General features: G+C 37.6%; 1 protein-coding gene across 3 annotated transcripts in view; it reads left to right on the top strand.

Annotated features, from left to right (window-relative positions):
- The window catches only part of MINDY2 (MINDY lysine 48 deubiquitinase 2), a 107067-nt gene extending 95196 nt beyond the window's left edge, over window positions 1–11871 (top strand). For 2 of the 3 annotated variants that reach the window (XM_074966250.1, XM_074966248.1), the window contains one exon: window positions 1828–11871. In XM_074966250.1, coding sequence (XP_074822351.1) covers window positions 1828–1953 — 126 coding nt within the window. In that variant the 3' untranslated portion in view covers window positions 1954–11871. The remainder of the gene's footprint in view (window positions 1–1827) is intronic. The other variant, XM_074966249.1, reaches the window with a different exon arrangement.
- The last annotated feature ends 9282 nt before the right edge of the window (window positions 11872–21153 follow it).

Here is a 21153-nt window from a genome sequence, read left to right as displayed (position 1 = left end):
TTCCCGTGCAGGGCACCAGACGTTACTGGTAGCTTTCAGCCTCAAATTGCTCCCTCAAGGCATCCCTAATTCTTGCAGCCCTGCGCTGGGCCCCTCTAAGAGCCCTGCTCTCTGGCTGTTCAAATTCAGCCTCCAGGTGTTGAACCTCCGAGTTCCATGCCTGAGTGAATCATTCACACTTCCCTTCACAAATATTATGGAGGGTACAGCACGCAGATATAACCACGGCGATGCTGTCATCAGCCAGGTCCCGCTTCCCATACAGACAGTGCCAGCGGCCCTTTAAGCAGCCAAAAGCACACTCCAGAGTCATTCTGCACCGGCTCTGCCTGTTGTTGAACCTCTCTTTGCCGCTGTCAAGGCTCCCTATGTAGGGTTTCATGAGCCACAGCATTAAAGGGTAAGCGGGGTCTCCAAGGATCATAATGGGCATTTTGACCTCCCCTACGGTGATCTTCTGGTCTGGGAAAAAAGTCCCGGCTTGCAGCTTTCTGAACAGGCCAGTGTTCTGAAAGATGCATGCGTCATGCACCTTTCCGGGCCAGCCTGCTTTAATGTCAATGAAACGCCTCTGGTGATCCACAAGTGCCTGGAGAACCATAGAGAAATACCCCTTCTGATTAACGTACTCGGAGGGTAGGTGGGCTGGTGCCAGAATTGGAATATGCGTCCCCTCTATCGCCCCTCCGCAGTTAGGGAAACCCATTTGTGCAAGCCATCCACAATGTCACGCACGTTGCCCAGAGTCATGGTTCTTCTGAGCAGGATGCGATTAATGGCCCTGTAAACTTGCATCAACACGATTCCAACGGTCGACTTTCCCACTCCAAACTGGTTAGCGACCGATCGGTAGCTGTCTGGAGTTGCCAGCTTCCAGATTGCAATAGCCACATGCTTCTCCACCATCAGGGCAGCTCTCAATCTTGTGTTCTTGCGCCGCAGGGTGGGGGCGGGCTCATCACACAGTCCCATGAAAGTGGCTTTTCTCATCCGAAAGTTCTGCAGCCACTGCTCGTCATCCCAGACTTGCATGACAATGTGATCCCACCACTCAGTGCTTGTTTCCCGAGCCCAAAAGCGGCGTTCCACGGTGGTGAGCATGTCCGTGAATGCCACAAGCAAACTCGTGTCATATGTGTTTTTCAAGTCGATATCCTCGTCAGAGCCCGCACTGTCACTTTGGATCATAAGGAATAACTCGACTGCCAGCCATGACGTGCTGGCGAGACTTGTCAGCATACTCCTCAGCAGTTTGGGCTCCATTCCCGCAGACCGAAAGGGAAGACAGAGCGCACAGTACAAAAAATGTTGAAAGATGGCGCCAAATGTGGATGGAAGCACAGGGATTGCTGGGATGCGAACCGATGCATCACAGGACATTCGGACAGGACCCAGAATGCCCCGCACCTCCTGCCTCCTTCCCACAAGCCACAGCGCCAGAATTGGAAGAGGTGCTCTGTGGGATAGCTGCCCATAATGCACTGCTCCCAATGCTGCTGCAAATGCAGCAAATGTGGCCACGCCAGTGCGCTTGCAGCTGTCAGTGTGGACAGACTGCAGCGCTTTCCCTACTGCGCTCTCCGAAGGCGTGTTTAACTCAAAGTGCTCTACATCTGCAAGTGTATCCATGCCCTGAAACACTCTGTGCCTGATGGCTGTAGTTTGCATAATTAATGAATATTAAAGTTAGTGAGCAAGTTTCAGTTTCCATTAGTTACTGTTCCCAGCCATATGAATTTTAGACAGGAATGTTGATTCAGAACTACCTTTAGCATTTAGAATAATATTTCTCTTTGCTGGTTTTGATTTTTCAAGTCTTTCTTCCAGCAGATGCAAGGAGCTGCTTCTCCAGCAAGTGGAAGACAATCTGGAAGTAGTGAACGCAAACGAAAAGAACCTCGAGAGAAAGAGAGGGAGAAAGAGAAAGAAAAGAATAGTTGTGTTATTTTGTAACCGGGGATGGATTTTGCCTGGAGTCAAGTGCATGTCCTCAAACAAAAACAAGGAATAAAATGAAGACAAACCTGTTACATGCCGCCTGTGCCTGATTACCCCATGGATTTATTCACGTTTAAGGAGAGGATGGGTGACTACTTTGTTACAATCATACAGACTTTCTTCAAAGTCATACAGTGCGCTCTGTGTGAGATGGAATTCCATTACAATTGGATGCGGCTGTGCTTTGAGTCAGTCATGAGAAATACTGCACCTTGTAGCTAAACACACAAATCATGGCAAGTTTTGTGTCATAGTGACATGCGTTACTTATAATATCAGTTAGTAAGCTATTTCATCTTCTGCTCTAAACAAAGAAAGGAGGCAATTGGTTTTGTCAGATTTCTTCCTGAAATCTTTACATCAGCAAAACAGAATCCTGTATTACTTTTCATGGTCTGACAATATAACTTAGACTGGGCATTTATGGTTTTGGAGCCCAATATGTTTCTGGGCAAACTGCCTCCATAATGCACCCAGATTCCTTTTGTTCAAGAGCTGGTAGGCCATTCTTTAACCCATATTTGTGCTGAGTTATTTCTACCACTGGGTTAGTTCTACCACCGTGACCTTAGTCTCATATATAAGTTATTTGTTAAACATCATATTGAAAATTGTGTGTCATGGAAAAATGGGGTGTCTATTGATAAGCAAGATAAAGATTTATTTTGCTTTTCTTGAAGTTAAAAACTGGGTATCACAACTCAGATCTTATCAGGGTCAGACACAAATAATTTAATAGTTTTTTTTTCTTTGTTTAGTATCTTCCGTTATAGGTAAACTGGACCAGAGAAGTTGTTATTTATTGATCTCTCCATGCAACACATGAATGGTGGTAGGAAACTGAAGTCTCTAATAATGCTTGTCCTGCGTAGGAATGCAGAATTAAAATAACTAACTTAATATCTGCCTTCATCCAGAAGTACCTTGAACCGTAACATGACTTTAACATGTCCACTTGTATATTTAAGCTAGTATACTGTGTACAAATACTTTTAAAAATCATGTATCAGTAAAAAGCACACTTTTGCAGGGTGAGAGAAAGGTTAAGCTAGTCTCTCAAATTGTTTGGAAAGGCACTCAGATGTAGTATCACTTTGTTTTTTAAATCATTAGTTTAGAGTTATGGAAAACTTCTATAGAAATAACCAGATTTTCTAATTTATGGGAACCAAGTAAACATGTTACATCTTGTTGTATTTATAGGTTACAGGAACAAAATACTTGTTGAATTTTATTATGAGGGTACTACAAATCCTCTTTCATTTCAACAGGGAAAGTCAATAACAACTACCTTGTCGCTGATCCTTTTGATAAAGTTTTTATTTAGCAACTTGTAGACACTTTTGAAAACAGCTGCTTCTGCTGGAAAAAAAGTTCCAATTCACATTCAAAGGCTTGGTAAGTGCACTAATATACGTGAGTATAGAACAGTTTAAAGCAGCCACCTGGAGTATGACATTCATATATTTTGAAGTGTGGCTTGGGCGATGTCCATGGAACTCAAAATTTAAAAAACCCTCTTGATTTCTGAATTTGAGTCCAGTGTTAAAGCAATGCTATAAAATTGTTCAAATGGAATTGCCTCCATAATTGGAACCAGTCATTGCACAAACCTGTTACATATTTAAATAAACAATTAGGCTGATAAAGTAGGAATAGTTCTCGTGATAACTGAAGAGTCAGTCTAGATCACTCTTAGTTTCTTCCTCAGCTTTTTTCCTTCTGTCCACTTTTTTACAATTTCATTTTTGTAATACTGAAATGATGATGAATGATTGAAGGGGATCTCTCTTTCAGACACAAAAATCCATTTCTTCAGACAAAATTATACGAATATAAACGAGGAACACAAATGTGATGGTTTGCTTTACATAGAACTGAAAATATTGACATTGTATTGTATTGGAGGTACAAAAACTTTTAACCATATTTTTTTTAAAAAGCAGTCTGTTACTGATGAAATATTTCCAAACTCATATTTACATTTAATACTCTTGAAAAATAAATATGTCAAGTTAAGCTTTTGTTACCTTATTATTTCCAATGACAATACTGGCATTGTACATTCACTTTTAAAACAAATTAACTTAGATTGTTGTTGCTACTATCAAGTACATCTTTTCGTAAAATAAAGTAAATCACTAAAAATAATTCAATGTACTTGCTAGTATCAGAAAAGTCTGTTTAATATTCCTACTTCATGTCTTACTGACACCCCTGAAACATAATTTGATATACTTACAGCAATATTGGTATATTCAATTCCAGTGGAAGAAAACAAATTAAATGTCAATGTTTGTTGTAAAAATCTCAGACTTTCCAGATAATTCAGTTTCTCCTTCAATAAAGGAGTTACCAGTTTCAGAAATATTGTGGCTTGATATTCATATTATTCACAATGATTCTTGTCAATTTGCTCTTTCTTTAAGGGTCTGGATGGCTAAGGTTTTTAGTAATATTGAGGCTTTTACTCTTTTACTTCTAGGACATTGGTGTACATCTAGCCCAACTTGGTAGTGACCGAAATCATAAATATATAAACTAGTACCCAATATGAAATGAGTTTGGTGGTCTTAATTAATTTCCTACAGGACTGATGTCTACATCACCAAAACACCCATAACAGTTGTCATCTGTTGAGCATCTAAAGAATCCAAAGATTGAATAGTCATTGAGACTGAACTACTCTCACCTGTAATGGGCATTCCTTTAAATCAATATTGGGGAATATTTGTGGAGCACAATAGGAAGATTTATACTCCTAACTCCGGTACTGTAATCTGTTCTGCAGTGCTATTACTCTTGCAGCTTTCTACAGAACTAGGCTTATTTTTTAAATAATTTGAATGTTTGGTTATTTTTACTCTATTCTACCCGTTAAGATACTTGTGTGGGGGTTTTTTGTACCAAGATGTACTCTCTGGGTATCTCCTCCTGATATACAAAGATGGATAGAGAGCTGTCTAGGGAAATATATTGGGAGTTACATGGAACCCATTTCACTGCTAAATATAATCCTCATTAATCCTAATATAGCTCTACTTACCTTTCTAGTATAGACATACCCCGGGATCAGGAACTCACACTTCCACACCTTGTTTGATATTTGTCAAACTATTTTGGCTTCTTAAGCTTGTACCATAATGGTTGCAACATTGTACGGGATTGCTTTTGGGTATTCAGATTTGTATGTACAAAGTTACTGAAAAATGACTCCCTTACTTAATACAAGGCAATTCAAAATCATTTGATGTTATTCAGCCCAAACACAAAAGTAAAAAGCGTATTCAATACTCCTCTAATTTAAAACCTACCTTTTTTCTTCTGATCCTGCATATATGAAAAGTGCAGTCAGCCCTTTGCTCAGTTCAGTTTCCTGCTGGTGATGTCAGACCAATTTGTAAAAGATATGGTCCATGATGTATCCAATTTTGTGTAGTTTTCTAATGGTTTTATTTGTTTTAGAGTATTCAACTTTTAAAAACTTGAAAAAGTGTAACCTTAAACAGCAGGCAGCCTGCATGTTCCTAGATGATCTGATCAGTGTGTTGTCTTCCACAGATTGTATATCGGGGTAAAAGAATCAAATCAAGCATTAGTTTGATTGTCCTGAGATAGTGTATTACTCCAGGCCAGCTATGAGAATAAGTTGTTTGCAACAAGAAAGGCTTGTAGCATCAGTCTAGACTACATAGCCAGTTATGATTTATGGTAGAAGGTCCTCTATGGTGATAGGCATCAGTATAAGAATCTTGATAGGCTCTGAACCACCAATAAGAGAAAATAGGTATGTTTTAAAGTAGAAATTTGCAGAATTCCCTTCTTACCCTGTGTATTTGGAACATACAACAACATAATAGTAATTTCAAGCTCATGATCTGAAGAGGGTGGTATGTGTTTGTTCCTGGTTGGTTGTCCGGGCCGCATCTAGAAGGTTACTCTTACTTATGCAGCTGGAATGTTCCCCAGGAACAATTCTCTCCCTCTAAGATATCTGGAGCACAGTGTGTGCTGGCCAGGTCCCCTCCTCCCCCAAACAATGCCTGACATGCCCACTTGGCAGGAAGGGAACTGATTATTGGCATTACACCAACTGTCTCATTTAGGGCAGCTTTTGTCCCTTCATCCCCTCTTGTACTGCTCCTGGGCCAAGAATGGGACCCATTCTGTCAGGCCTCTCAGCAGTTCTGTTGAAATGTCAATCTCAATGATTAATTTTGTTGTCATGAATTTAAGTTGTCTTTATCTGAAAAATTGCCTCTGGAGAGCTTGCTGCAGTTTGGAAGTTCATTGCTGTTTTACAGCTATCACTTTCCTATTTTGTAGGCTTACTTGTGCATATAGAATTAATCTGTCTTGGATGATTCTGTATTTCTAACTGAGAAATATAACTGCATGGTTGTCATTTGTACAAGAAGCAATATTTTGAGGGCATGTAAAAGAGTTGTTTTGTGGGAAGTGTCAGTTGTCCGGTCTGGAATCCCATGAGGGAATATTCTAGTGGCATTTTCGAAACTCTGAATAGGACCCTCATATATTTTAAAATTGGCAGCTTACAAAATACTTTCTGGTGACTTTTTGCTGTATGGATTGATTTATGCCTTTCTTTTCATCCAAAATTTTTTGTTGATAGAGTTTACATCTTCCTAAATGGAGTGAGTAACCATTATCAGAATTTTGCCCAATTCCATGGTTCCTACGTCTGTATAGGAAACAGCGTTACGCTGTAGTCCTGGCTAATGTTGTCTTTCCCTGGGCCAAAAGAAAGTGAAATGTGTAAAATCTGCTTGGTTAACAAACACTTTCTCCACCCCTAAATGCTATGCTTAAGTCTTTGTAGTAACAAGAAAAAAGTCTCCAAGCTGGTAAAACTTACTACAATTTTTTTTCTTTGAAATTAGCTCTTTCATGGGCCTGTACCTTTTATCATTGCCCTAATAGTGACATAATTGAATTTTAGCTCAGTTACAACTTTGACAGTTCTAGCTTTCAGCCTGATTAAGCACAGGTATCATGAAATTAATAACTATGGGAGACTTAACCATCCTTCTGTGGTACTGTAGAACAACAAAACTAAGATTCTCCCAAAAGAATTTGTCAAATTGTATGAAGTACTCTTGTGGTTGTTTCAAACAGATTTCTTTTAGCATAAAATCCAACAGTGGGATTTTCAAAATTGTATTGGCCTAACTGTTCCCACTGAAGTCCGTGATAAAACTCTAATTGACTTCACAGAGTTAGGACATTCGGATGAGATTTTCAAATGCGCTCAGCACACAGTTTTAGTTTTGCTTTTTTATTTTTTTTAAAGGTGACTACCTTTCAAAGATTTTTTTGTGTGAAAGAACTGATTAGTATTAAATGTTTCTGTTCAAGTCTTCTATCTTGTTCACTGGTATAGCAAAGACATGTCTGGAACTGTCAATAAAAGAAATGCTGGACAGTATCTAAAAGTGACTGAAATTGTGAATTACAGCTATTTTAAAAGTTTTCTTTTATTTCAGTAAATATGAATCCCAATGTTGTGCCTCAATCATTGAGCTCTCTTTGTGCTTTCCGAGAACTCTGCTATAGGAGATATTGAAACTGAGTTCTAATTCATACCTCATTAGACTAAGTGTGTGGCTGGTCATGAGTTAATTTAACATTTTCTTTGAACAGCTGCTTCTAGACTTCCTTGTGTGGTCCAGAGCGCGGATCTGTGGAGGTGACAAAGCTGAACTGCTGATGCATATAACCTAGTTTTATTCTACACTGGCCACTTTTCAGATATGAGTAACTTTAGCATATTAATTTTCTTTTAAAATAAAAATCCCTAAATACACATTAGGGACTTAGAGACGCATTTAATTATGGGGCATACGTTAACCTTTACTCATAAGCATAATATTCGCTAAAAACATTAAAAACAATTTTAGAAATATTACTGAGCAGAGACCAAGGATACTAGGCTTATCAGCTGTGATACTTTAAAACACTGAACTATAACATTATGGAAAAACTGGAAGGTGTGAAAATGTTACAACAAACATCATTATGGTACCACTGGCATGCACCACTTTAATATTTTTCCTTTCCAAATTCAGGGGAAAAGAGGGAAGATGTAAAAATAGCTATAGGAAAAAATAATGATCTTATCCTTTGTCCCTTATTGTAGAAAATGGGTGGGATTTCTCAAGAGCATCTAAGGATTAAGCAACCAACTCCCATTAAAAGTCAGTAAGATTTAGGTGCCTAGCACCTTTAGATGCTCTTGAAAAATAACACCCTATGTGGAAAATGTACCTAAGACAGAGGCTAGATTTTTCTCTAAAGGACACCTCTGACCATTTTGCTTCATAGAGTATTTCAAAATGCAGCATTTAATTTTTTAAATTTAGTAATATTGGAAGGTGTCAGATTGACAGTACTCATAGCTGAAATCTTTTTGGGTTACAGAACAAGAATAGCATGGGTAACAGCAGATACATGCTTTTTACAATGTTGTATGTGCTTTTCCTTTCCTCATGTTAAAAACAAACTAGTATCTATTCATTATTACAGTTGGTTTAAATATTTTATTTCATTCTCTGGATCTGGCTTTGGAAACAATTGATGTTTATACTTTCCAGTCTTTATCAGGGCTGACATCCTTAAGACACTGACAAATAGAGTCTTAAGTCAACAGGGATATTATTAAATGTAGAAGATCAGGGTATATATTTTTATTCATCTTTCTTGTAAGGTACACAGAGAAAAAAGGTGTCCAGCATCTTAGAGGTAAACAGAATATAACTGACTTTTTGCAAGTGTTTAAAATATACTTATGGAATTCCAGCAAAATTTCCCTTCTGACTTACCCTATATTCTTTAGCAAACAAAGATTGTTTCTATAATCTTTTCAATAACCTCTCCAATATTTTTTTCCATTCCACTTGCCCATGTCTGTAATGGGACCATGTTCTACCTATACTTCTTTCCTCTGGCCACTACCTTTTTTGGTTCAAGCTATGGCTATTTCTATGCAGAGGATACCCAACTATGTATTCTTCTTTGTTTTGGTATTTCCTCACTTTGTCTTCTACTGTATCAAATTCTTATTCTGGTAATTGGTAAGAAAAGTACCTTTAACTAAAATTTCCCATTTTGACTCAAATTCATCCTATCATGAATTCAGGTGTTTGACTTCATTCACAAATCTTTCCTCTTACCTATACCAGATTTATTATTTGATTATAACAACTTCTACTGTCCAAACACACAGGAAGACACAGTCCCCTCCCTGAAGAGTTTACAGTCAAAGATTTACAATTCTTTATATGGTCACCTAACCTATTATTCGCCTATTTTATTCCCTCTTGATTTTTAAACCACCATAATGAAGGTGGAGATAGGGAGACTGTGAAGGAGGGCATTACTTTGGCACCTCAGTTTATTTGTACTTGATACAGTGGCTCATCCCTCTACCCATATTCAGTAATGGAACAGCTCGTTTCTCAGAAATCTACATTGGTTGAATGTAAATTTCCAAATTAAGTGTGGTGTTAATAAATAAGTTAAGCTTTCCAGCTCCTTTCTTTTGGGTCGGATATGGAAATTATTCTCCCATCTTCCACCTCCACAGTTGTAGATTACATCTCAAGATCTCTTATATTTCAACCACGCTCTGAAGCCCAAAAGCTGGCTTTACACATACACACGCATTTTCCTTCTCTAATGGAAAAACACCCCTTGTGCCTCGCTGTTTCTCAATGCCAAGTCTTTTTCCTAAACATAGCTATTGTACCTCTGTTCAGCTCTACCCAAATAAATATGGAGCTACCATATTTATAATGAAATCTATATAGTTTACTTATATTTCCATGTATGTAATAAGTTGTGATACTGTGGTATTCTTGTGTGGTTCTTGTAATAATTTGATTATCAAAACTGCACTCGTTTCAGATAGTGGTATTGATTATGCTCAGGGTTATATTTTATACCTTTATTTATAAATCTCTGTTTTGGAATATTGAGTGTGTCATAGTCCTGGTCAAACTCCCCCAGCTGGACACTCACTAAACTGCTCTGTTTGGATCCACACACTGCATATGAATGCTTTTCAACTCCTGTGGGCCTGGGCAGACTCAACGGCACAGTCTCTCTTTGGCCTCTACGTTTGTTCCCCAGCCCATAGATGCTGTATGGCACCTGTTCTCAAAGTCAGCCCCTGTGTTGTAGCTGCCCTTGGCCAGTGCTGAACCCTCCTAAGATGTCCCAGTAGCTTTGGCACACCTACCCTCGTCTTCCACTCTGGTTTATGGTTAACCCCTTCTGGGACATGTGATGACTGAATAAAATCAGACACTTCGCAGAGGGATTTCTAAACCAATCACTCATTACTTTAGATAGCACAAGAGAGACAAATCCATGTAAAATAAGCCACATGTACACCCTTCCCTGCCTCCATTTCCTCACCACTCTTGAGTGTTCTTTGGGACTCAGTGTCTATTCAGACTTGCAGCTCCCCTCTCCTGAACTTCATTCTTCCAGTACAGTCTTCTCTTCCTTTTCTGGTTGGTGAGAGAGAGCTACTCTGAGCAGCCCTTCTCTTTCTGTATCTTGGTCAGCCTCAGACCCCCATCAGGTGATCCACTGCTTGGTTGTCAGCCTGCTTGGGAGAGCTGGACTCTCTGAGTGGTAGCCAGCTCTTTGTCCAAGGGAGCTTCCAATTGAATGGAAGGTCATCAGGGTTTAATGACTCCCTCCCATTGCTAGCCCTCTACGAGGGGCAAGAATTTCTCTTGATGTGTGTGTGTTAGCTCAATAGGAAGACTACATAGCCAAAATAGTTCTACAATCAAAGTGGTCTTCACAAAACAGAATGAAGGTTGCAGCTTGATACAGATAGATGCAGACTTACACTAATCCATCACAAGGGGGTAATACTGATTAGAATTGAAATAGTTAAAGGAGGAAAAAGAATAGTGCACAAAAATTGATGTATAATCATTTACCAACTCATTGTTTATCTGTGAAATGTTTGTAAGTTCAGCTGTGTTGAGGCATAACTATGTACAAAGAACATTTAGACACTTGGATGAAATGTACTATATAAAGTACTACCTGCAGCATTGTTCTTCTGAAATTCAAAAGAATGCATAGAAAAGGGCCACTGACATTGAGGAAAACATTTCACATTTGAATGAAAAGTAAATAAAAACACAAAAGGTTTGACAAATATTGACATTTGATTGTTTTCTTCTACTGTAATACATTTGTGCAGAATATAGCAGCATGAACATTTACATCTTCTATTTGACTGAATCCTTTGCAGACAAGTATTCTGCTCAATTACTTGAGCTGATATTAGCTTTCAGAACTGTAACAAACTGCTCTATCAACAACAGTCCATAGTAATGCTTCCAACTCAATGGAGATTGTTGTAAATCCACTGAAAACATTTACTGAATACACGGAGGAATAGAATTTATATACTATACAAACTTGAAGCCTCAGGGCTTGTCTTCACTACAGCTGCATCTATGTCGACAGTTGAGCGCTCTCATGTCAATGTAATTACTGCACCGCAACAAGATATGGAAGATATGTTGGCAGAAGCATGTCTCCCGCTGATACAGCACGGTGTAGACAGCGCTTTAAGTTGATGCAACTTACATCACTCCAGGGGGTGGCATTTTCACACTACTGAGCGGTGTAACTTACATCAACTTAAGTGGCAGTGTCGACAAGTCCTCAGAAATATACTCTTGTGTGCTCTTCACTATCATTCCCATTTCGTGACCAGCAGAGGCTAGTGGTGCAGAGCTAAGTGTCCACTGGTTCCTGGAACTTGAAGTAAAGTTTTCTAACCGTTTGGTGGGTTTTATCATTTGTTTTTTTTTTCTTTTTCTACTGAACAATAAATACCACAATCCACTAAATATAGAAGTCCAATTCTTAATGCCATCTTTAAAACGTTGTGTGACATTAGACTGGAAATGAGCAAGGAGTCTGGCAGTTTATTGTACATTGGAGTCAGTCTCGCAATTCAGTCAAAGGTTGCACAGCTAATTGTTAACATGTATATCAGTATTATATAGTCCCCGTAGTAATCGAGAATTTTGTAGTCATGAAGACTGGAAGAAGAAAAGCAAGACTCAGTATATACAATTTTGATTTAACTACAATCTTAAACTGGATTTTCAAATGAGCCTAAGGGAGCTGGGCACTAAAATACCATTAATATTCTTTGAAAATTCCAGCCATAGTCTATAGTCTCTAGCCCATTCTCACCATGTTGAGTAAGGGAGAGGTTTAAAAATGTGAACAAGTATTAAGATTTCCTTCCATCTGTTTTAAAAGATAAAACTAAACTCCAACCTGCTTCCATTATTAAACTGCAAATTGGTTTGATTTTATATTATGCATTTAGTTAAAAAAAGATGATTTGATTTTAAATCAAAATGACCATTTTATACTACTAAATTTGTTTCTAATACTGCCAGAGAAGTTTGAAAATACAGTTCTTGTCCTACCAAATTTCTTTACATTTTGGCAACCATTACCTTTCCCTTGTGTTTCTAATTGAACTTGATTTTCTATTCCTACTACTTTTGTGCCCAAGCATCAATTGTTCTCCTTATTCAAGGAATAATATTTAACTACTAGTACAGAGCAATTAGAAGGGGCTCAAAATCACGTTTAGATGTTTTACATCAAACATGTTTTTAGTTTGCAAATTAAATAGATATTTATATAATATAGTCTGCAAGGTCCTTTAGGTTCAAAGGTAGGTCACATTTTTGGTGTAAACACTTCAACAGCATGCTTTTTAATTAACTTAAATCTTGATAGGTTTAAAAAGGGACAAAAATTACAAAAGAATTATATAGGAATTTTATTTACTATAGGAAAAGAGTGCTATATAGGAAAACCTAGTTTTGTATTTGCAAATGCTAGGTAGCACATTCTGCTTAAAAAGCTATGACCTCTTTGTGAGCAATGTAAGTAGATAGATATAATGAACCAGTAAAATTACTGTCCTATTTATTTTAAACTACATCAGTTTCAGCACTTTGTGGACAGTCTGCTCACTAATAGCTGCAAAGTTATCAGATAGATATTATATTTGATGTACTTAATTTACAGCAGCAGATTTTCCTTTCTGGCATACTTAAGAGTTGGCCATTGAGACTGCAGGCAAAAATAACCATTGAGACCCTGTCAGAAATAAATTAGTAGCTATGTGTCTGAAAACTAGTTATATTGGAAGCAATTTGATTTTTGTTATAGCAAAAGTGTCTTTGTGTATGTCCAGAGACGTTAAAATATTGTAATATTACTGATAACTCTTGGAATGTTTGACTGTTCTAATTATTACAAGACTGTACATCAGTGAAATGAGCTGGACTCGCCCTTTGATACAATTTGTACTTCTTAAAAAGTAAATACTTAGCACTTTTTTTCAACGTTATTGTAACATGTTGCTATTTTATCACAAACTTTTGCCCTGTGCTTCTGCTTTTGTTGTACTGCCTGTATATGTTCTTAATCACTGTCTAAATTTGATAAGATTAACAAAAGCAATCAATTCTCTCTCCTTCCCCTTTGTATTATAGCCCAATAGACTTCAGCCACCATACCAATGTGTGGTATTAATGGCAAAACAACAGTGAACATTATCGCACCCTCTTCCATTTTCAAAATTTGTTAGCCACTGAGTGCCAATATTCTTAAGCAAAAGGGTCAGCTTTAAAAAAAAAAAATTTTTTTTTCTACCAGGAATGACTGCATTGCCTCCATCTCCCACAAGTGAGTGCAGAAAACCACCTCTAGTCCTTTGTAGTAGTTTGATATAAAAAATGTTGTACAGCTGACTTCCTACCTTTCAATCACAGCATCCCTCTGACTGAAAGACAGGATACATCCGCAAAAAGAACAGGAGTACTTGTGGCACCTTAGAGGCTAACAAATTTATTTGAGCATAAGCTTTCGTGGGCTACAGCCCACTTCATTGGATGCATGCAGTGGAAAATACAGTAGGAAGATTTTATACACAGAGAACATGAATGTTATAATTCTTGACGTCTGATTTGTGTCCATTTATTCTTTTACGTAGAGACTGTCCGGTTTGGCCAATGTACATGGCAGAGGAGCATTGCTGGCACACCATTTGCCAACTGGACACCATTAAATTAGGCTTGAATAAAGACTGGGAGTGGATGTGTCATTACAAAAAGTAAAACTATTTCCCCAGGTTTATTTCCCCCACCACCACCACCACCACTGTTCCTCAGACGTTCTTATCAACTGCTGGAAATGGCCCATCTTGATTATCACTACAAAAGGTGTTTTTTTCTTTTTTCTCTCCTGCTGTTAATAGCTCACCTTACCTGATCACTCTCGTTACAGTGTGTATGGTAACACCCATTGTTTCATGTTCTCTGTGTATATAAAATCTTCCTACTGTATTTTCCACTGCATGCATCCAATGAAGTGGGCTGTAGCCCACGAAAGTTTATGCTCAAATATATTTGTTAGTCTCTAAGATGCCCCAAGTACTCGTGTTCTCTTTGCGGATACAGACTAACACGGCTGCTACTCTGAAACCTGTCAAGGATACATCTGGATTTTCATAATGATTTTCTTTGGTTAAGCTTTCAGCGTTGTCTTAAGTATTACTTGCAGAAGTACATATCAACTTTTTTCGTTTGTTTTACAATTGCCTTTTGGTATCTTGTTTTATATATGTGTATGGGCTCACGTTAACAAAAAGGCATGCTCTATACTATGTGGGAATTTTATACTACAAAAGTTGCTGCCAGTGCAGCAGCTGCTAAAGGTAATATGGTAGTTTGAAGTATTTGTTCTTCTATTTATTAATTACATGGTTTTGATACTGGGCATTTTGTTTTGAAAAAATAATAAAGTAACATGGAGAAAACCATTCATAAGATCCCTTCTTAAGAAAAAGGTCAGTTCAAAGAAACATTCTTGTTTAACACTGATTATTTGTAATGTATTTAAGATGTTTTTCCTTAGTAAAACATACAGCAAAATGAAAAAAAAAATCTTGTAATTGCTGAGCTACATTGCTTCAAGGGCTTCATTGCTTTATGAAGCTTTAGCTGCCAGCTAAGCTATTTGTCTTGATGCACATAATATTAACAAATCACAATATGAACATGTTTTTACAATTTCATATTACTTATTGCAGATCTTACCTCTGGAAAAAAAATTTCATATCGAAAACTATACTGAAAAGCAGCATAATTTAATTAAAATCCAGTCATGTCAAGAATCAGATAGATACACTAAAATCCTGTTTTACAAAGATTAATATGAAAGAGAGAAGGGTTTCAGTCAGTTACTTGGGTATCCAATCTTGCATTACATCTCAGTTTTTGCAGACTGGATCTGTTTTGCATTTTAAGAGTCTTAGTGATTAATTTATATTGTTTTCTAAAGCATTAATCTTTTAAAAGAGAATAATGTAAGGAACCAAAAAATTCCTTGGTAAGGTTCAAAATCTGAGATTTTAAATTTTCAGAGAAGTCTAATGTCTATGAACTAGTTATATGAAAATTAGCTTTTTAAAAATTTCTGTACTACTAAAAGGAAAAAAGTATTGAAACATGAACATTTGAAGAATCACTGGTAAGTAGAGCTTTCTTCACACTTTAGCCTGCCACAATTTATGTATGAGACACAAGACGGGTGAGGTCTTATCTTTTACTGGACCAACTTCTGTTGGTGAGACAGACAAGCAACAGAATTTGGTCTAATAAAAGATATTACTTAACCAGCCTTGTCTCCGTAATATCTTGGGACCGACATGCCTACAACATTGCATACAACAACTTATGTATGTGAACAGTCCTCTAGAACTTAATGTGCATAAATTGAACAGAGGCCTAACTGGCAAACTGTTTAATGTAAAAAGAAAAGGAGTACTTGTGGCACCTTAGAGACTAACAAATTTATTTGAGCATAAGCTCTTGTGAGCTACAGCTCACTTCATCGGATGCATTCAAAAGTCTGCAGCATTGGGGCCTAAGTGAGCTAGTTCTCTGTACTGAACCCAAAGATATGATTTATAAATGAGCTTGGAGGGTTGGGGTTCATTTAAGTTTCATTGTGACATTAGCTTTTCAAAGGCCATCTTTCATTCTTATGACTAGATTCAAGCAACAAAGGGTTAGTGTAGTTAAAACTCTGATTTTATCTTTAAAAAACTGTTAAAGGTGTAATTTCAACCCACAACAGAATCATAGTTAAAATAGCTTTGGGCTTTAAATTCACCCCACTGTGCCTAGATATTCTGGCACCTTTGCTCATTGGGTATTTGTGCAATATTGTACTTGGTCAAAATTGCAACAAGTTGATAGTCTCAGGCTTAGTTTTTGTGCCTTTTTGTAACTTAAGAGAGTTTTCAAATCAAAAAGCCAAACATTGCTCTGATTCAAATGTTGTATGTAGTGCCAGCCTGAGAAATGGAGTCACAACCCAATTATAAATAATAAACTTTATAAATAAAATGCTGATAGACCCTCAAATATAAAACTTAAGACAGTTTTCATTAGGAGGGGAGAAAACCATAAATGTCCTTTTCGTGGTCACTGCTAAAGCAATGCTGACTTCTTAAAAGTTTGAATTAAACATTACATCAGTGGTTCTAAAATTCTGTACCACCAAGGGTCCAAAGGGTTGCTGGTGGTCCCTGGCGAACTTATTAGTTGAATGACGCTAGGTCCTCATTTGCAGCTACTTAATAACATTTTTTAAAAATCCCTAAAAATATGTTCCTAATATTACATTTCCAAGTAGCAATTGTAGTGTTTCTATGGGGATTGTTGTTTGATCATAAATGGGAAGGGAGATGGTCTACAATATATTAAGATGTAGTCCACAGTATAGGATTTTAGAATCCCTTTCTTAAACAATGTTACCTCGTTTGACATCTTCTCTGCTTCTCTACATCTGTACAACTGAAAAGTTACAGGTGACCATTGTACATTTGTTAAAAATAATAAAACAATAATTTAAGGTTTTTCTATTTGGTACCATACTTTTATTTCCAGTCATTTAGTACACTAGATTCCTATGGAGAATGTTACTAACCTGTTTTGTTCTTAGTATGGATATCTCTGGGTGTGTTCAGAGAAAACAGATTTTTTTTTCCTGGTATGTTTAATACGGTCTATAGAGTTGAGTTTTACTGGGTTTAAACTTTCCTGTAACAGGATTCATGAAGATTAATGCATGCTATTTCTTGTAAGATGTCTAATACAGAATCCATGTAGTTAAGTGGCTCACAAAACTGACATACTATATTTGGCATCTGTGATTAGAAAGGTTTCTCCCTGAAAACTGAAATAGTTGTGGGAACGTTACAATAGTGTTTGCATCTATTCTAACTAATGGGAAAGTAGACCTTTGTATTATATTGCTGGTTGATCCATTAAGCACTGTGTATGTTATATTCACCTCATGGAAAATGCCTGCTATTTTGTATAATTTGTAATACAAAATGTCTCACTAAATTAAGGGTGAAGTATAACGAATGCTGATAAAACCCATTGTAATTTTATCCTATCTTGATATTTCTATTATACTGTTTGAGATAATTTCATTATGCACATATATTTTAGGTAAAACCTATATTATCTATATTATTTTCCTAATATAACTTTATTTAAGACCAAATAGGTATTAGCCTTTCAAGACATGTTTATACAGGGTATCTGTTTACAGACAAGATAAACAACTGTCCCATATAGTTAGAAATTACAACTTTCTCTGCATTTGATTTTTCTCCCTTTTTTTTTGACAGCTGAAGGATTAGGTAGATTGATTATTGTGCCATACCTTTTAAAATGTATCTGCAGATGTGCTTATGTAATAAACTTAATAATTTGTACCTCGTTACAGTCTCACTCTGACCTAACTTATTTCTAACTAAAAACTGTACTTACAGTTGAACCTCAGAGTTATGAGCACCAGAGTTATGAACTGGCCAGTCAACCACACAGCTCATCTGGAACCGGAAGAACACGATCAGGCAGCAGCAGAGATTTTTAAAAAAGCAAATACAGTACAGTACTGTGTTGAACGTAAACTGCTTAAAAAAAAAAAGGGAAAGTTTTAAAAAATATTTGACAAGGTAAAGAAACTCTGTGCTTGTTTCGTTTAAATTAAGATGGTTAAAAGCAGCAATTTTTCTTATGCATAGTAAAATTTCAAAACTGTATTAAATCAATCTTCAGTTGTAAACTTTTTGAAAGAATAACCATGTTTTGTTCAGCACTATGAACATTTCAGAGTTATGAACAACCTCCATTCCCAAAGTGTTCATAACTCTGAGGTTCTACACTAATATCCAGAGTGAGTTAGAACAGTAGGACAGTAACAGAAAACAATCAATCAATGTGATTTATAACATTTTGTACCTGAGAACTTTGAGGGGGGTTTTAATTTCTGTTGGCCACTTGAATTCTTCCCTGCCAGCAGATGGAGATGGTATAATTGGATCACTTGTATAAAAAGATGCTTTTTTACACAGACACACACACACTTTTCCAAAACAGCACAACGATCACGTTACAAAGCACAGACGATAGTCTGGACTGGTATGAGAACTCCAATTATTACATAAGAGCATGGATACTATTTTATAAGAGAAGTCTGTCTAAGGATGTCTTAAGTACCACAAGCATGTTCATGTGTGGAATTGCTTTTCTTTACTGTTGTGAATTTTAGAGAAGTTCACATACTGGTCATTTTCAGCCTCACTTTGCCCTGATGGAAAAAGTGGAGTTCTTTGTGTGATATAACTTAAATTCCTCCAAGCTTTTGGTGAAATAGGCCCTAGAAAACAACTTCCGATAATCTGTTGTCTGATACTACTGGAATTATTTGAGGGATCCTTTAAAGAGCCCTAAGAGAGACCCATCTCTGGTACATAACTTGCTATCTGATTTGCCACCCTGTACATATTTAGGTTTCTGAAATACACAGTAGTTAGAAAAACATATTATACTGAACCAGACAACAAAAAATAACCAGATTCTCTACTTGCCCCTTGCATCCACCCCAATATTTTTCATCAGCAGCCCTCTTAAAAAGATATGCATTGTAGTATCCCCTAAAGGACAACAGCTTTGGCTTATTTCAAACCAAGGAGAGAAAGCATATTCCAAAGGAAAGGGCCTCAGAATCCCCCGTTAGCAGTCCCCCTTCTTTGACAGCGAGGGTTATTACATAGTGGGGTCTACCTAGAGGAACACTTATCACTTTAAGTAACAAATAACCACTATCATTATGGTCCATGGGGGTGTTGCATCTGGGTCAGACTAGTATTGTGAAATGGGCCTATGCCTTAATTGAACTCAAGGGTGAAGGCATTGGCTTGCTTGTTGAATGGAATAGCTCACTGACCACAAGACAAATGCTTAGTAATTTGCAAGAGCTTGACTGTTAACAGCGTTGAGTTCAGCATGTTGGTAATTGACCTGTAAAGAGCTGAACTGCCTAAGTCCTTACTATTTGAGAGTCCTCTCCCTGTGTGATACTGCTACAGCTTTACATCTTGGAAGTGCTCAAGAGGAGGCTTTGACAGAGTAGAAGGGGCCCCAGACTTTGGAATTTACTCACCCATGTTGGTCTTTAACAGTCTGAATTTGTCAAACCTCAGGACATGCTGCATGGCCAGTCCCTTTCCCAGGTTTTTGGCAAGGAGCAGAATTAGTGCATTTAAGTGGGAACCTATGACTGGAATTTTGTTTTCTTTTCCTCTGGGTGTCAAAACAGGTGCTTTGTTCATTTCTGAATTTTAAAACAACAACATATGCATCTTGTATTGGACAGACACCTTTTTAAATGGCTACGTAACTTTGTAAAGTGTTCCATCAGTTAACACAATGGCAGTTGGTCAGTAAAGGTGAAGACTTTGTAAGAGTTATGGTATTTAATCTGCAAGTGTCCCTTTTCCCTGTGGGTAAGGCCATAACAAACTTCTGCTGGTATAGCTATGCTGGTCAGAGAGGTAACGTGACCCATGTAGCTGTGGCATGAGACATCCCTAAATGTTTTTACATATTGGCAAAATTGCTTTTGGTGGGAGGTGGCTGGAATTTGCTATATGGGCAAAATTGCCTTTTTGGTTGGCTAAAGACAGTGTCTGCACTAAGGTTGCTTTACCAGGGTAGCATCCTGTTATACCTACACCATCAAAGCACTCCTAGCACTGACCTGGCCCTTAGTCTAGTCCTCTCAACAGCATTGAGAGTAGAAGAGGTTTTTTGGTGAGCGGTTGCATCTTGGCATAGAATAGCAGTGTGCTTTTAGCTTTGGTGTACAGTAAAGATGCACCTCTTCCACTTCTGACCTTCAGGTTGGCATTGGTACCAAATCTTTGAGGGTCCCAGACCTAAAACTGTACAAATTATCAGCAGGAAGAGATATGTATTGTTATGTAGTGGCTAATACTGTGGGTAAATGCAAGAAATGGATCCTCCACTTTGTTGAAAGTCACTTGAAACACTTAGCTTCTCTCTCTGCCCCTTGCATCATATGTCACTAGGTGGATAGCCCACCCATACCCCCAACTGCTATTTCAAGTCATTTAAGACAGGAACTCCCCCCAGTTGCTACCTTTAATTCCTTTCCTCAGTCACCATCCCCACCTGTTCAGGAAAGATGAGCTTTTCAACAGAGCTGGATGGTGATCAGCTTTAGGCTAGTTTGGATGGGGTACAAGCACTAGAGCTATGGAACAACTTCCCCCTCCCCCCTTTGAAAATCCTCACAAGCAGCAAGCCTGCAGCCCTCTTGTTTATAACAGGATTCTGCCTCTCTCCCGACCTCATCCTTGTGAGCTTCCTGGAAGCATCAGAGTTAATCTAAAATAAAAATATTTTGAACACTTTGGGGCTTTAAACGTCAATACCAACCTCTCAATTGTGACCCAGCAACACATAGGCAGTTAGTGCATATCCTAAATGTGTATGTTCACTAATATTTTCTTCTTTAGCAGGCTACTACATTCTATACCAGCTTCAGTTTACACATTGTTTTAAATGATGTTGGCTGAGATTGGGCACTTTATAGTAATCCAGTATTGGTGACAAAAGCATAGGCCACAGGTGCAAGGTCTGTAGCTGAAAGAAAAAAGCTGAAGCATCCCTAAGGTGGTCT

Source organism: Natator depressus, chromosome 10, assembly GCF_965152275.1.
Source record: "Natator depressus isolate rNatDep1 chromosome 10, rNatDep2.hap1, whole genome shotgun sequence".
Lineage (NCBI taxonomy): Eukaryota > Metazoa > Chordata > Testudines > Cheloniidae > Natator > Natator depressus.
The sequence above is the reverse complement of the archived record's forward strand: the minus strand, read 5'-3'. Positions and strand labels throughout refer to the sequence as shown.